At 30.7% G+C, this 17,277-nt stretch overlaps 1 protein-coding gene across 4 annotated transcripts in view; it reads left to right on the top strand.

Annotated features, from left to right (window-relative positions):
- The first annotated feature begins 548 nt into the window (after positions 1-548).
- LOC106467359 (ubiquitin conjugation factor E4 A-like) overlaps positions 549-17,277 on the top strand; it is a 38,406-nt gene continuing 21,677 nt past the window's right edge. The window contains exons 1-6 of one of the 4 annotated variants that reach the window (XM_022396151.1): positions 549-643; positions 5,570-5,909; positions 11,380-11,483; positions 13,436-13,600; positions 14,217-14,352; positions 15,727-15,944. In XM_022396151.1, coding sequence (XP_022251859.1) covers positions 5,597-5,909; positions 11,380-11,483; positions 13,436-13,600; positions 14,217-14,352; positions 15,727-15,944 — 936 coding nt within the window. In that variant the 5' untranslated portion in view covers positions 549-643; positions 5,570-5,596. The other 3 variants (XM_022396157.1, XM_013927709.2, XM_022396163.1) reach the window with 3 other exon arrangements.

Genomic DNA, 17,277 nt, shown 5'->3' with positions numbered 1-17,277 from the left:
AGAAAGGACTTGTGTCGCTAAAGTTTCGTCGGAACGAATTTACGGAAAATTAACGAACGAACGGAGACGTAACACTATTACTGTAGCTTTATGCTTTAACAACAAGCTAACAGAGAAACATTTGTTATGTTTATCTGACTGGTAAACAGATAATATCTATTTCAAAGAAGCAACGAATTTTTAATTTACGTAATGAAGTAATATCTGTGATTTGGAAATTAACACAATTAGAAAATTCATTACAATTCGAATAGATTAAATATTGCAGAATGTGTATATTTGACTGTGAAAATTAATCATGAATTTTTAGGTAAAGAAAGTAGTTGATTTGTATGATAAATAATAACAATTGACAGTGAATATGTAATTTATATATCTATATAGCATTTTATTTGAATTTTAAATTATCTTTAATAGCAGAATCAACGAAAGTTAAGATTATTGTATTTGAGCTAAATAAAGAATTTCTTTGCGAATATCAGACAGATGACACTACACTGTACGAAATAACGAGATGCGCCATATTATGGAATACTAATAGCACCAGAGGTTTTTATTACGTCAAACTAGTAGTTACAGTGTTCACTAACAGTAACGCAACCAACGTAAGGTTGTTGTTTTTTTTTTGTAAAAAAACAAAATTGTGAGTAGTGTTGGAGCATAGCTTAAGCGTAAGCTTAGAACTAAAGAAGAAAACCTTATGAAGCAATTTTTTTTATAGTTTAACCTTTAAAATTAAACTGTAAACTTGTAAGTTGTATACCTTAAATTTAAAATAACACTATTATATTAACAGTAACGACACGGACTTGTGATAATTAGGGAAACACTAACAGTGCATCTTGTAAGTTCAGTAATTGTAAGTTATTCGTAGCATAAGTATTAAACATATGGACATTGAAACTATTTGTGATTTAGCTCTTCAGAGCTCAGTTTCACACCCACCACCAAGAAATTTGGGAATTAAACCCCTCCATATATTTTTCGAAAAATCACTTATTGCTCACACCAATACTTATTAAATTTTTATTATGTAAGATACCAGCATCCATTACTGCAGATACTGAGATAGTAAACTCATTTGTTAAGCTCTTGACCCTGTTAGTTTTAGTTTTAGAAAAATAACTGTTTTAACGAAAGTTCACTCTGCCTTTTTTCATATCTTACACTTTTGCCCTCTTATCCTATTGTCTTCGATTTCAGCACAATAAAACTGGAGACCTTTAATCATTAATGTACTGATTAATAGAATAATTTTGTAAATTTTAGTATGATCATCTCTCATCCTTCTTTTCTCAAATGAACTAGCTAAGGGACTTTGACCTGGCCACATAAGAGAACCCTCCCATCTCTAAAGTCATCCTAGTAAAACTATAGATACATTCTATAAAGGAAAAATCTTCCTGAGATAAAAGACCAGATCTATACATAATACTCTAAGTGAGGCCTAACTAGCGACATATGATAATAATAATAATAAACATATAATATTTTTGAAATCTCGCCTTACTACTACCAACAGAATACTTGATGGCTTTAGTGACTTAATACCACTATGCTAAGATTTTTTCCTTCAGTCATGCTGTAGAGTGAATTCTCATCTGTATTAAATTTATGATCAAAATTATGATACATAAATGCATTACCTGGCACATATAGTATAATTACAGGTCATTTGAGAACTTGTCTAGTTTATACTGATTGATGAAAATTGATTCAAATCATTCTGTAGTATCTCAGCACTGTAAATACAGATAAAAATATTCAAGAATTTAATGTCGTCGGCAAAATTGACTAATTATGCCCTGTAAGTATTGTAAAGAAACGTGTGTGTGTGTATATATATATATATATATATATATAATCAAAGGCCCAAGCACTGTAACTGAGGCACACCACTACGGGCACTAGTAATAAAGATCCAGTTTGACTGGATTCCATTAATAACTTTGCTTTCTTTCACCTAACTACCCTTCTTTCCATTTAGTTGCACTTTCCTTAACCACCACCAATGTGAGTTTCTTAGCTAATTTTCAACGTACCATCTTATCAAAAGCCTTTGGAAATCTAATTGTACTAGTTCCATACCCTTTCCATTATCATATCGATAATATCCCTCAAACAAAGATAAAAGATTAGTTAGGCAATTTTTTTCATGTAATGAATCCACATTGACTATTTAATGGTGTTATTTAAATATTTTTAAAACTTCTTTTATCGGGCTCTAGAATTTTTCCTGCTATAGAACTTAAACTAACTATCCTATATGAAATTCCGAACAGTTATTATGTTCTTTAAAATAGAAGTAACATTACCAACTTTACAGTTCTCGGATACTTACCAGCTGTCTGTTGATCTAAAGAAAATGAGAGCAGCTTGCATATATGATTATTTGTTACCTTTAAAACCCTTATTAAAGCATTATGTGATCGTATTGCTATATCTTTGTTTTTATTAACCATCAGAGGATTAATATCCATATAATTCAGGTCAGTTCCATTATTTCCCATAGAATGCGTAAGGTTGGACTGATCAGGAATATTGCTAACATTCTCTCTTGTAAAAACTGAAAAAAAAGACATTCAGAAACTGAGCCATCTAATGGTCTTCACCAATAATATCTTTGCTATAATCATCCTTTAAGGACCCAGCCTCCATTTCAAGATTTGGTTTGTCTTTAATACACCAGATTGTTACTGTTATAGTGGAATGTGTTAATATTATCAGCCAGTTGTTTTTTATAAGCCCTTGATGACTTCCTAATTTTTTATTTTAACCAAATACCTAGATTTCCTTTTGTCTTTCATCATATTTTTAAACATCAAATTCTTATTCCTCTTGTATTTATCTGTGGTTTTGTCCTTTGTAAGCCAATCATGTTTAGTCTTGCCTTTTATTCTTTTGAGGAACATGCTTATCTTTAAATAAAAGGCAGTTTATTTGTAATTTCTAAGAACTGTCTCACATCATGTATTAACTCATTATCCCAATTATATAAAGATAAATCTTGTCTTGTGATCTCAGAATTTGCTTTCTGAAAACTAGGTACTAAATTAATTTTTTCCATCTCATCATGGAACAAATCAAACTGTATTAGGCAATGTTTCCTCTTCCTCAAATATTTCCCCACTTCAGCTCTTGTAATGACATTAATATTCGTGGTTAACATTGGATTTAAAATTGTTGATATTCTGATCATTATTACGTATAGAATACCATTATTGCATCAGTTTAGTTTTTAGTAATAATCCTGATCTAACTATACAATATCTCATTAACATTATCTGTTTGATCAGATTGCCTATAACAACTTCCATTTATAAAAAAGAAAGTAATTATCAGAAACTGATGTAACTAAACTAATGATGTAATGTCATACTATATACAGAATTGTTAAACAGCTAGTGTTAACTATATAACTTAATAATGTGAGGTAAAATCAATGCTGGTCAATGCATTAAAGCAGTTCACTATTACCCTAAAGGAATTAAAATGTAGCTTTGAATGTTGTGTAAAACCTCTAAACCCATAATCAATAGCAAACATAATGTTGAATTTCCAACAAAGGTGAATATATTTTGTGTTTAAAAGATTTAATGAGAAATCTTGTTTGTGAAAAATGAGAGTGAGTCTATGACTATTCCACTAGGTTTTGTAACATTAAACAAATTCTATTGTATCTAATGTGCTGTTAATAGTAAACAATGTAACATAACTTATTTACGTAGGGCTTGGTATCCCATTTTTCAACATCTAGCCATGCCATACTTATTTTAATTAGAGCAGTTGTTTTGTCAATAGTAAGAGAGTTTCTCAGATTTCTTAATATTTTGTTCATGTATGAGAACCCTCTTTCAACATGTGCATTTTAACTTGGTATAACAAGCGATATCATGATTATTTCAATAATTACAGGAAACTGAACTCTCAATGCCATAAAAGTTTACATCATGCTGCTAGAATTGTGGAACTGAGAATTATTTCTCGAGTAATTCATAATATTTTCATAAGATACATTTTAAGAGACTAAATTGATCAAGCACTAAACTGATGAGGTTATTTCCACTCTCAACTTCTAAACCTCTTTATTTGACAATGCATTAGGCCACATGTCCTTCTGATTATTATTCTGGAATAGTAGCAAAGTCCTTTGGCCATTCGGTTACATTTAACAGCAGAGGCCCTTGCTTTAGAACATTACGTTCAAAGAGACTCTTATATCATACTGTTTGTCAGTACAAGCTTTCACAGCATCAGTGTTTACTACACTTCTGCTATTCCCTGTAAGAATCTATTATTTGGACTTACTGCTTACACCTTTATAATTGATGTATTAATTGTAAGAATGGCATGTTTGAAGTAGTATCACTAATATTAATCTTAATTGCATCAAGTTTTTCATACAAAGAATCAGAGTACAAAGACGTGAGTAAGAAGTCCATTTCAGTAAAGTATGTTTTAAAAAAGTTTCTATTTATGCTTTTTCAAGTCTATAACAATGTATCTCCAATAACCACTTTGGATCTTGACTGACTCCACTCAAGGTTATTAGAAGCCATTTTCTCATGGCAGGTTCCAAGGTGGAAAAAACACTTTGTCATCTGGTGCTGAAGCCAGTTTTTTTTAACCTAAAAAAAGTGCCAGTTATTCAATTAGTACCTATTAAATTTTATGTTTGCCTATTATGGCAATAATTGTATATTTTATTGAGGGTACTTGTATGTTGAAAATATATATACTTTTTTTTGTACATAAGTGACATATGTAAAAGTTATTATACTGTATACTTTCAGAGCTCTGTATATATTTATGTAACCATTAATTATAATGATCAAACAGCAGGATCCAGGAATTTAATAAATAAGTTATTTTTATGGAAATATTGTACTTGTCACTTTGTCGTTTTCATAATGCTAACAGTTTTTTGCTTTCATTTCAGTCGACTTTTATTCTGAACTAAATTTACTTTATGAAGTTCAAAACCACATCATGTAGCAGTTCTGTAAGAAATTTCTCCAATGACATCTAGAAATTCCGAGTAGGCCTTGTCAGTAAAATAGCCATCTTCCAACTTGAATCCATGCATATTTTTGAATTTTACCAGATATAGAAATAAAATTAATTGGAGTTTGTTTTTGGCTATGACATAAACAACTTGTATATATCCCTCAACATTAGAATGAACTATGTAACCACTGTTGTTAGAATTTTTAAAAACAGTACGTCTTTCTTTTCAGTATTGGTACCTTTATGTATTTTTATTGCACTTTTAATATTTATTAAGATTTTTATTTCACCCTTACAATGGACAGGTACTCCAGCTACTATATACGTAAAACCAGTTAATTTTGGTTGGTCTAATTATATTACCAGCAAGCTATTATGCCTCGGCAAAGAGTTCTTCAATCATATGCATTTTAGCTTAAACATTGCCTAACTATATGTATTACCCTTAATTTTAAAATAGTAACTAGGCCCCATTTGTCCTAACTAAGCTATTCCATTGTAATGCAAACTGCATATAGAAATTCTTTGTTTATTCTTGAAGAAAACTTTTTTTCATGTTTAGGTGTGACTGCCAGTCACTGAAGAAGTCATGTCTGATCAAGATATTAGCAACAACCCTTTTGTAAGTTTATTCCCTTCCTTGAATGAAGCCAAACAGTTCAGAAATAGTACTAGTAATTTTTTACCAGCTGACATTGGACTTAATGACAGAAGCTCATCTCTCAGTGAAAAACAGCTTTCTAAAGAAGAAGTTTTGCATCATAAAAATGAACATAATGATCAAGTTGGACAACTACACGAGTACAGTGAAGCTAGTGAAGATTACAGTGTTAAGGAGATAGTTAAGAAAATTGAACTGAGTTACATCCTTGAAGAAATATTTCGGATTACTTTAGACAGAGGTCAGTTCTTATAAATATTCAAATAGAAGTCTTAGAATATATTATTTATACCCAACAAATATACATCCTCTGACCAAAAAATGCTATTGCATTGCTGTACTATATGTAATTTAGTAAAATTCAGTATGTAATGTAACTTAGTAAGTTTAGGAAAGAGTTAGAAAAATATTCTCTGTAGACCTTACTGAGAAAAATTGGCTTGAAATTATTCTTATGGATATCTTGGAATAAATCAGTATTATAATAATACAGCTTAAAACTCTTTGATGTGTTTGAATTCTATTAAAATCTATGTATGTGTTTGTATATGTACATGTACTTGTTCATTACAGAAAGTTGCATATTTTTTGCATATTTGAAAGAACTGCTAACTTACCCTTGTATAAGTAATAAAGAATATGCCTCTCTTCTGGTATATACTTTCTCCGTGTACATGTTCTGTGTGTAGTTAATGACATCTTTGTAAGCCAGAAAAGTGAGAAAGGTAATAAATTACTGCTAATTATCCCTTAGACAAAAGTTGAGTTTATGTTTGCTTGGCTCTGTTCCTGTATCATGTTCTTCTGGAGGTAGTATTCATATAGAAGGGTAGTACAAAGTATTGTATAAGATAGTATGATTGGAGTGGTGGATGTGTTTAACTTCCTTGAATATGTGTAATGAGTAGGATCATTAACTTGATAATTTAAGGATTGTGGGACACTGCACTAGGACTTTAGTCTTACCTAGTGTGGTATCGTATTATTATTCTCAGTTTTGTCTTCTGCAGATGCTTCTCCTTCCACCCTGCTCTCTATACCTCAACAGCCACAAGTTAAAGAATATAAGGGCCAGCCAGTTACATCCAAGCTTGTACTTATCTGTGAATAAAGAATCAGTGTTCACATGTGCATGCTTATTTTTGTTTTGCTCTTCATGTTGATTTTATTCTTTACATAACATTTCTGGTATATGTTGTATTGAAGATACTTGATACTTTTCTTTGGGGCTTCTGATGGTGTATTCTTTGGTTGGTTGCAATGCAGTTGAGTTCTTCCATACTTGAAAGACTGTAGCCACTTTGTTTCATCTGTTGTTACTTTTGTACAGTGTTTGTATTAAATATGTATGGTATTGTTAATGTAAGAAATACCTTTTGTGAAAACATTGTTTGACATGTTTTGCTAAAGCTAAACTAGCATATTTCCAAAAGCCTTCTCAATCAAACTTGGAGTAAGAAGGATATAATAAGTCATTAATAGTCTGATAATTATACCATGATGTATACTTACCTCGAAGTCTAAAAAACTTAAAATTCACTATCTAGTATTGTTGTTGATTCTGTGAGAGGATGTATATGTGTATGACATACCCTCTCATAATGTCAACAGATTATGTATATTAGATTATTGACAGGTAGGATATATGGTTGAAATAGACAGTGTAAAGCTTGTAATAATTGTAACAGGAGAAATAATGTATATCTGGGCATGAAATCTCAGTAAACTGAGAAATTATGAATATTCTTATTGTAGATTGTAATAAACAATAAAGTGTTTAATTTATATTTTTCACGTTACATGCCAACACTGTGAGCCACATTCTAGTTCAGAATTGGTAAAATCATCATATGGTGAATTTTGAAACAAAAACTCACCTCTACACACAGAAAAGCTTGATTTCTCATGCATCTACCTATACGATTTGCTTGGTACTAGCCTGAGGCCAACGTCCATTTGAACTGTGCTGGTGCATGATGACATCATCATGCGATGACAGCCTACCACTAGTAGGAGGGTGATACAACCTCCTTGTGCAGTAACTCTCCATAAGCCATTGGTTTCCAAACTTTTTTTTACTGATGACACCCTAACCGACTTATCTTGATTTGCATAGTACCCCTGCTGCCACATGCAATATTTATTTTGCAAAGTTTTTTTTTTTGTTGTTGTTGTTCTTAATTATTCTTCATTTGATAAAAACTCGTGACATCTCTAGCAACTTTTAGGGTAATGTTAGAACTGTCTGTATAGTGTGGGTCACCCCTCAAACAGCTAGTATGCCCTCCTTCTGCAGCAGAACAGATTTATCATCCTCATCTTGATCTATCGAGGTGAGAAGCACACACAAAACAGTGTGATCACGCCTTTAGTAAATTTTACTTCTAGGCTTGCCGACCACTTGTGTGCTGGTGCTTGGTTGGTCATGCAAAAGTTCCACCTATCCCTTTTACACTTGGGGCTCTTTTGCCTTTCTCTCTCCTCCTTCTGGTCAAAAAGTATACCCTGTTCATGATAAGATGGAGTCTTCCATGGGTGTACCCCTGTGGATCCTCTTCCAATGGGTGTCACACTCCATGGACTTACCTTTTAAGTATTTTCTGAATGGAGCTCATCTAGGTTTAATGTTCCACTGGCCTCTCCACCATTACAGTGTGGGATTCTAGCTATTCTATGTGAGAAGGTGAGGTATCATCTTGGATATTGACGTTTTCCTTACCTGTATTTCTGATAGATACTTACCTATTCATACTTTCACACCTATCCTCACTGCTTCTGGTACACTTTCTTCTTGCCTTGTCTAAGAATGAAGTTATTTTGAGTGTAAGTGCTTAGGGGGAGTTATTGTACAAGGAGGTTATGTTGCCTTCCTGATTGTTGGGCTATCATCGCATGATGTCATCTTGTATTAGCACAGTTCACATTAAACGTGACTTTTAGGTGAGTATTAGCTTAAGGATAGTGGCATGCAAGTCTCATAGGCAATGCACGAGGGATCAAGTTATTTTAGTAGAAAAATAATTTTACTGAAGAGCAGGTCCAGGTATACATATCCGAAACACGATTATCTCTGATATGTGAATTCAAGTTTGCAATATCAAGTTTTCCATTTCATTACAAGCAGACTAACCAAGCTCTAAGAATTTCAAAAACCCAAATCAAGTCACCTTCATCTCTTCTACATTGTAGCAAAAAATAAATTCACATCTTTAAGCCTCTTTTTGTAACTCGGGGGGTTTTAAACTGTAATATTTATTGTCTCAACTCTTTCCAGCAAGTTATTTTTCTACTAAAAGTTGTAAATTTAAAAAAATATGCTTGACATGTTGGTGTGTAGTATAAATGAATCAGAATAACAACTTTGTAATGGACAGGACTTCCCTGTCACTATACTAAGTAAGGCTTAACAGTTATTGAAGTAACCAGAATTATGAATGCAATAAGATTGAGGGCTTATAATACTAAAGATTGGGGTTGGATACTCACACTGGGCACAGTGCACATAACCCGTTGTGTAGTTTTCTACTTAAACACACACATTTTTACCTGTTCAGATTTGAATAAAATAGAAAAATTCAAAGTCTTTTACCTCTTACTTATTTTAATTTAGTTGTATATATGTACAATTAATTTACAGTTATATACACATTTATTTGTGATTAGGTTGTAAAAAACACAAGCTGTTAAGTAGACTTCAGAAAGATTTACAATACAAGTTCTGTTGTTGCAAGAACATTAAAGGGAATCAGTTTTAAAAGATTCTCTTTTTTTATATATATGTATCATGTTTTGAAATGTCTTTTATTCATACAGTGATCATATGGTTATGTATGAATTTCAAGAATTTTCAACACTGATATTACTAACTTGTGAATTATTCAGCTAACAAGCCATTTAAAAATACTAATGTAAATGGTAAATTATATGATAGCTTGGACTTCACATTTATTTTTTGTATTCATTTTGTTTTTGATGGATTAGAGAATTCCTGGTGATTTTTTTCATATCAAATATTTAAAGAAGTCATTAAAAAATTTATTTTTCATGTTAGTATTGGTACTGGACACATCTATAATAACAAAAGAGCCTGTGTGTGTGTGTGTGTGTATATGAGAGACTCCAAGAGCAAAGAACCTAGAGACCTGAAACTTTGTACACATACTAAGGGAATTCTGAGGGTGTGCACCTGGATATTATTTTGTAGATTTGACTCAAAGAATTTTTGTCTAATTTTTTTACCCTATAGTTTTTGCCCTTAAGCCCCATAATTATGCTTCCTAAAGGTCTGTAGAAAAGTATCATATTTTTTTTAATTCTCACTTATTGAATAAACAATATGTAGAGGTTTATTTCAACACAAACATGGGAAGAAAAATACAAATCTGAGAATTTAAAAAAAAGTTGAATTGAACTAAGTTTGGGAAATGGCAACAAACAATGGGAAAAAATAATGAATCAGAGAACATTGGAGAATTTGGAGAATGAAAAGAAGTCAAAGGAAAAACCCAGAAAAAAAATAAAATGAATCTGAGAAGCTAAATTAAAACTATTTGCTTTTAAAAAGAATTGAATTAAGTTTGGGAAATAGCAACAGACAAGTCAATTAAAGATTTGGTGCATTGGGGTAACTATAGAAATAATTAAAGTAATGGAGACTGGCACATTGAGGCCTCAGCGAATCATGAGGGGACATTAGAATCCTGCCGCAGAGTGTGGGTATTTTATACTAGTTTTTAATAATTCTCAGGTTATGAACTTCAGAAAAGCAATTTTATGAAATTACAAGATTTGCTGAGAAGGGAGAGCTCGGATAATATCACGTGTGTGTACAGTGTATGAGAATAAAAAATGTAATTGATGCTAGAATAAGTTGACCCAAAGTGGATGGACAAAATGAAGCAAATGTATTGGTGCATGCATATTTGGAATAACTGGTAGTAATGTCTTGAGATATGAATATAAATGTTAAAATAACAGGCAAAGAGGTACAAATATACTATATTTTTTAAGTTTCTCATTGTAGAAATGCATAAAAATAAATTCTGGAGTTGTTACAACCTATTTTTATGAATAATCTAAAACAGTTTGAAAACTAAGAATTTTAATAAGCAGCATTCAATATGCTTTCAGGAAAATATTTTCTTATTTCCTCAACTTGATAGTTCGTTCCTAAGGTTTCTGATAGCTTGGTTTATAATGCCCTTATTATTATTGTTTATATAATTTGATAAGGCTTAAAGGCACTTTAACAAAAGTTAGTTACTAGATTAAATTCATGTGGAGTGAATGAAAGAAGAACTTAAATTGAATTATTCATAGAGAGCAGAATATGGTAATATTTAGCAGTCTTTGATAGTGTGTACAGTATGTGAATACTCGAGTCTCTGACCTTTAATGACATAAGAATCATCATGGATTGTACACTATCTAAATTTGTGATAGGAGAAAGTTATTTTCTTTTTTATTTAAATAGATTTTTAAAAGTGTACAGAATGGTCAGAAAGGTTACATCTTATTTTGGAAAATTATAACATAAATACAATTAAATTCACAAATTGGTTGGAATAATCAAGATTGTTATGCATGAATTTTGAACTGAATATAATAATGTTAATTAGTTTTTTTCCTTCACAACATTAAATGAATGATATTTATCGGAATCTATAAAAATGTATTTGTTAAAAATACCTGTTTTTCTTTTCTTTCAATAGGATTATCTACAGATCCAAAACGACCTACACATTGTGTTTATCTTGAAGAACTTCATAATGTTGTCGCTGATCAGAACTGGCTAGATCTTGACAATATGCCACAGGTAAAAACAAATGCTTGTTTAGTATGTCTTAACAAAGCAGTTTTATTAATTCACATGTACACACTTCAGTTGTTCTCGAATTGCTAGAACTCTGATATATACGTTTTGCTTGTTGTTTAGTTACATGGACTAACAAATATGCACAGTTTAACATATTCTAACGTTTGAGAGAGAATGCGATTTTGCACGTACCTATGGTGATATAACTTCATGTGATTTCTGCATATTTTTATTTCTAACATTTGTGACTGTTATACAGGATGTATATTGGGTGGTAGTTGTCATATGTGGTTACATCATTTGTTGAGTAATGTTTTAGTAAAATAGCATACTAGCCTAATGTATAAAGTGTAACTTTAGTATATGTACTTCACATATAGCACTTCTATAGCACTCTCCCCCGGAGGGGGGGGGGGTGTTGTAATTGGGTCCGTGTGTGTGTCTGTCTGTGTTTCTGCATACACAACTTGAAAACTAATAGACCAATGTACTAAAAAATGGAAAGTCAGTATGGGACAGTCTTCCCCAAATTTGGTCTGGATCACTTTGAAGCATTTTTTATAATGGTAAGATAGAGCGTTTTCATGGTTTGGGGTTAACCATTTTGAGACGGGTCATGGTGAAAGGCCATGTCATCTTGTTTGTTGACTCTCTTTCACAAATGTATTGAACTACTATTTCATGAAATTATGTCAATAAGTTTGTTATCAAACTGTAGATTTTAATTCAAATTTTAGTAGTATACATTACTCAATTTCTTAATTTAGAAGTAAATATTAAAAAACACAAATAACCTTTGATTTTTGTGTGTCACGTTGTATGTTGAATGCAGCACTGGTTCAGATTAGATGTTTTTGAAGTCAGAATACTAAGTTTATAGTTTCATATGAAATGTATAATGTTATGAGATTTAAGCTATTTAGTATAAACATTTATGTTTTTGTGTTATGATTTGTAATTATTTGAGAACAAAAAAGGCATAATTTATATTTATTTCCTCATTGTTTTATGGTGGTTACAGTCAGATCGACTGAGCCCATACAGATATAATTGTGAGTGAAAATACAGTAAAATATAAAGTTTTTTCTTAAGAAACATTTGATAACTATGTGGACGTTATAAGAATTTCGCATGTGAAATTCGAAAATTTTCTGATGCATAAAAGTATTTTTAACCTTAAAATGAAAATTACTTTGTGATAGGCAACATGCGAAAAGAGAAAAAGGAATGAGGAAAAACATTGCTTTAGAAAAAATAAAAATTAAATATCTTATTTTTCAAAACTACATATGTATAGGACCTTTCATCTCAAATTTAAAAGAATTTCATTTTTGTAAAAACTTTCATGAGAGCTGCATACCTACTAACAATCACGTAGAAATGCACATTAAGTTATCTATGAAGCTCTCCTCCAAGACATTTAAGTAGTGATGCTAAGTCATAGAAAATGTATGATCTACATTTGATTTGAGCAGACAGTTTATGTTGTCAGATCATAATAATCATTTTAAGCATTGTGCTTACGTGTTACTTGTCTATCAAACTAAAGTATATATATATAATGCATTCCTATTGCATCAGTCTTTTATTAATCTTATTTTGTAAAAAAAGTACTATATTTGTTCTTTGCAAAGAAATTAATTTTTAGCATAAATTGAAAAAAAAAGGTTTCCTTGTTGAACAACTGGTTTCCAGCGTAGTGGCTGTCAGTGCTGCATTATAGGAAAGGTTTCAAGATCATAATGAATGGTTCAGCATGAAAAGTAATTTTGGTAGTAAACTGATTCATGCTCTTCAAATTTGTCAACAGAATGCTTCTTATCAATAAGGATTTACAATCAAGTTATCTTACTTGCATATATTCTGGAAACTAAGCTAACTAATTTACTGTATTTACCAAATACAGCCTTAGATAAATTAAACTAGGGTTAAATTTGGAATTCAATTTTCAGGCAGTCTTTGAAAGGCTGATGTTAAACGATCCAGCTAAAAGTATTGTAAGTACCCGAGGAGGAGTTTCTGACAGGATTGCTGAAGAAGAGGCAGGTATCAAGGATGTTCTGTTGTATCTCTATTTGTGCTACCATAGGCTGTTCATATCAAAAAAGAAACTTGAGGTTAGTGACATGTAAACATTTATCATTGATCATAATATATTTTATTTAAAAGTGTATATATTCAGTTGTTTTTATGGGGGGGATATTTTAGTTTTACTGTAAATGTTTTGAGAGTGGATTGTAAGATTGTACAGCACATTTATTACCAATATGGCTTGTAAAGACATGCATACTTCTGATGGTTGTTGCTCTGTATTAGTAAAATCAACCTGTATATGTATAATTGTAATTTGAATTCTGATTTAAAGTGTAGAAAATGTTATACTAAAAACACCAACACTTATAAATTGTAGAATAAACAAATCAAATATTTTTACAGAATTAAACGAAATATATATATGCATATGAATTTGATTCTGTTAGTTTTTTTCAAGAGATTATTTCAAATTATTTCTGAATATTTTATTAACTGTTTCCTTTAGTTGTAAATTTAACTATTATTTTTTAAAGACTTAAATATAGCTAATAATAAACTGGAAATGTGGTATATGGAACTTTTATCTAGGTAAAGGAAGCTGTGTAATTTTGAACTAATTAACCAGTATCTACCTGCACTTAATCAATATAATATTCCTAGATATATACTAAGACTAATGAGTAGAAATGTGTGTTACAGGATAATATTTACAAGCAACTGAATCAAGTTATACTATCACAAAGTGCCACCAGTCTTTGTCATTCTGAAATCTATCCACATGCTAAGTGTTCCAAAGAGCTTATTGAATTGATCCAAGACTATAGTGCAAAACCAGGTATCTTTTCTTTCCCTTCATGTTACATTTTAATCTGTCAAATTAATGTTGAATAACTCCATTCCTAGCAAAAAATGCATATAGGATGAAGCATAATTATACATACAAGTTCTTTAACAATGATTAATTCTGTGAAATCTGGCATATTCTGATCATGTTACTATTGTCATTGTGTTTGAAAGAGCGGTCAATCCAGTTACTGACCTAGTATTGACAATTAATGAACTACTTGGGCATTTCCAATGATCCAATTACAAACATTAATGTATACATTATATTTTGTAATAATGATTGATTTGTTGATAATTTTGAGCTAAAGATTTTTCTGAAATTATCATTAGTAAAGATTTGAGTAATAACATAAACCTTGTGTGTTTGGTTGAGCATGCACTTAATAGCTAATGTTACTTAATTTTTCTATTGAAATAATTCAACTACATGCTATTTTCTATTCATATCTTGAACATTTATATAAACTTTCTTATTTAGTAAAAGTATCATGAAAGGTTTCAGGTTGTAAATATTAACTAAAACTGAGACTTCTTGGATTTTCTTTCCAAAAAATGTCCTTAATCGTTTACAAGCAGTTGGTTTCTTAAAGATATTATCTTGTTATAATCATAAAGATATATCAGATAGCAAGAAAACTATAGAAAGAAGTGTCAAATAAAGGCTTTATAAATGTGAAATTGTTTTTATCCTAAGTAATTAACATCTTCACTTAAGATGGTTGCAACATTCACTTAGCTGGAAAAAATATGTATATGTGTGTTTTAAATTATCTATAGGTGATAGATAACTACAGGGAGTTTGGTTAAACAAATTAAAAAAAGAGAGAAAATCAATTGTCCAAATACCAATAGATATTGGATAGTTTGTCAATCACTGATCAATAAACTTTTGTACTTTTAAGGAAGTGGTCAGAGTAAACAAGACTTAAAATATATGGTCATCGGCCCTCCTTCCCCCTCAAAAAAATTGTTGTTTTTATGAACTAATTTTTTTAATAAATATTTAATGAAAACCAATATACATGACAGAAGAGAGAAAAAATTATGATACTCTTTTAAGTACATATAAATTGATGAGATAAAAAGTAGAAATTTGGATAATTACTACAAATTTTGAGTTTCCTTAACCAGAGTTGACTATAGGAGTTAATTATCTAAACATAGACATTTATTTTGTAGAAGGCAGAGTTCAGTTGACCATTTTTTTATAAAAGAAGGAAATTTAATTTTCCCATCCGTGGCTTACCTTCTCCCCATAGTTTTATTCCTAATGTATTGTTAAAAGGGATTATTATATCACAACTGAAAATATTTTGAACAGTATGCAATAGTAATAACTCTTGTGTGTTAATTCTTTATATAGGACATATGGAAACACTGAATCAGTATATAACTAGTTTAGCAAGTTATGTAAGTGAGCAAAATAAATCTGGTGAAGAAGATATGACACTTCTGGATGCCTTTTCTGGTTCGTTTGAAACCCTTAGAAGATGTTTTTTAAACATGTCTCTAGTGGATAGAAATCTCTTTATCTGCATTGATACACTCCGGTATTTTGCTTGTTCCACAGACCTAGCAGAGGTAAGATAATATTTCCTCATACTTGCTGCATTGATATATATATGTACAAATAACAAACATATTTGATCTTTTCTTAATGAATTTTTTAAAGTGATATTAAGCATTCATATTAAATATGTTGTATGGTCTTTGCATTAAATATGGCATATTAAGAGTCTGAAAACTGCACAAAGGTTCTAGAAATGTAGTCAGTTTAATTTTCATTTATTGCATATACAAATAAAGATTTAATTTTGTTAGTTTATTGTTGACTGCAATCCAAGTATAACGTTTAAATAAAAAGTTAGGCCTATACTTGAGAACTAAACACTGTTTAAGAGACAAATATGTATATTCTGTGAAAGAATTTCGTTTGTTTTTTTAATGAGTTTGTTATTTGGAGATATGAAAGAACTATTTACCTACCTCTGGGAAAATTGTACATGGCATTATAAATAGTAAGTTGAATTGTAGTACAATGAATTGGGTGATTTAAACTTTCTATCTTATTCAACACTAGAACTGATTTTACAAATCTTGACTTAAGATGCTAACATTTTACAGTTCAGGAAGAAGTATCATTATTAATTTTATTGATAGCCAACAATCTTATAATTGTGATTAAAAACTCTAAAGAAAATTAGAAAAAAGTGCCATTTTTCATAAAATATGAAACAAACCTACTTCGAGTAAGCCATAATGAAGACAGTCTGTATGAGCATCATTTAAAACGTAATTCAATAGTAATATAACAGGAATACAAATGTTCTGTTGGTTTCAAGGCTACAATATGTTAAAGCCAAATGCAGCTAGAAAAGTTGGAAGCTCAAAAGTAAAACATGGGTATTATAATAATCAAGTAAAAACTACAAAGTTAGGTCAGATGTTTGTTAGAATGTTTTTAACATTTCATCTCATCAACTGAATGCCTATTGGGCTCTGAAGTGATAGATTTTACTGAAACAGGTTTAGGTATTTTGCTAAGTAAATCCTAACATTAATTGCATGGGTAAATGTACATATCACCAGTGATGTTGACTGCTTATTCTTGATTAGGACATCATTTGTTAGTTTGTTATAACTAGTAACCTCAGGTTTTAATAAAGGAAGCCAAATACATAACTAGGCTTGACTCGTTTGTAATCTTTTGAAAATGTGTAGGTTTGAAAAGTCAATTAAATATAAAAAATATGAAACCTTATAATCCAAGCACTTTCTAAAGGTGGATCTTTCTTTGTCTGAGGCAAGCTGGGAATGTTTGTCCTTGATGAAGAAAGATCCACCTTAAGAAAGTGGTCAGTTTATAGGGTTTTGTATTTTTGTTTGTGGTTGACTAGGTTTATTTAAGTTAAAT

This window comes from Limulus polyphemus, unplaced genomic scaffold (genome assembly GCF_000517525.1).
Source record: "Limulus polyphemus unplaced genomic scaffold, Limulus_polyphemus-2.1.2 Scaffold79, whole genome shotgun sequence".
NCBI classification, from domain to species: domain Eukaryota; kingdom Metazoa; phylum Arthropoda; class Merostomata; order Xiphosura; family Limulidae; genus Limulus; species Limulus polyphemus.
The sequence above is the reverse complement of the archived record's forward strand: the minus strand, read 5'-3'. Positions and strand labels throughout refer to the sequence as shown.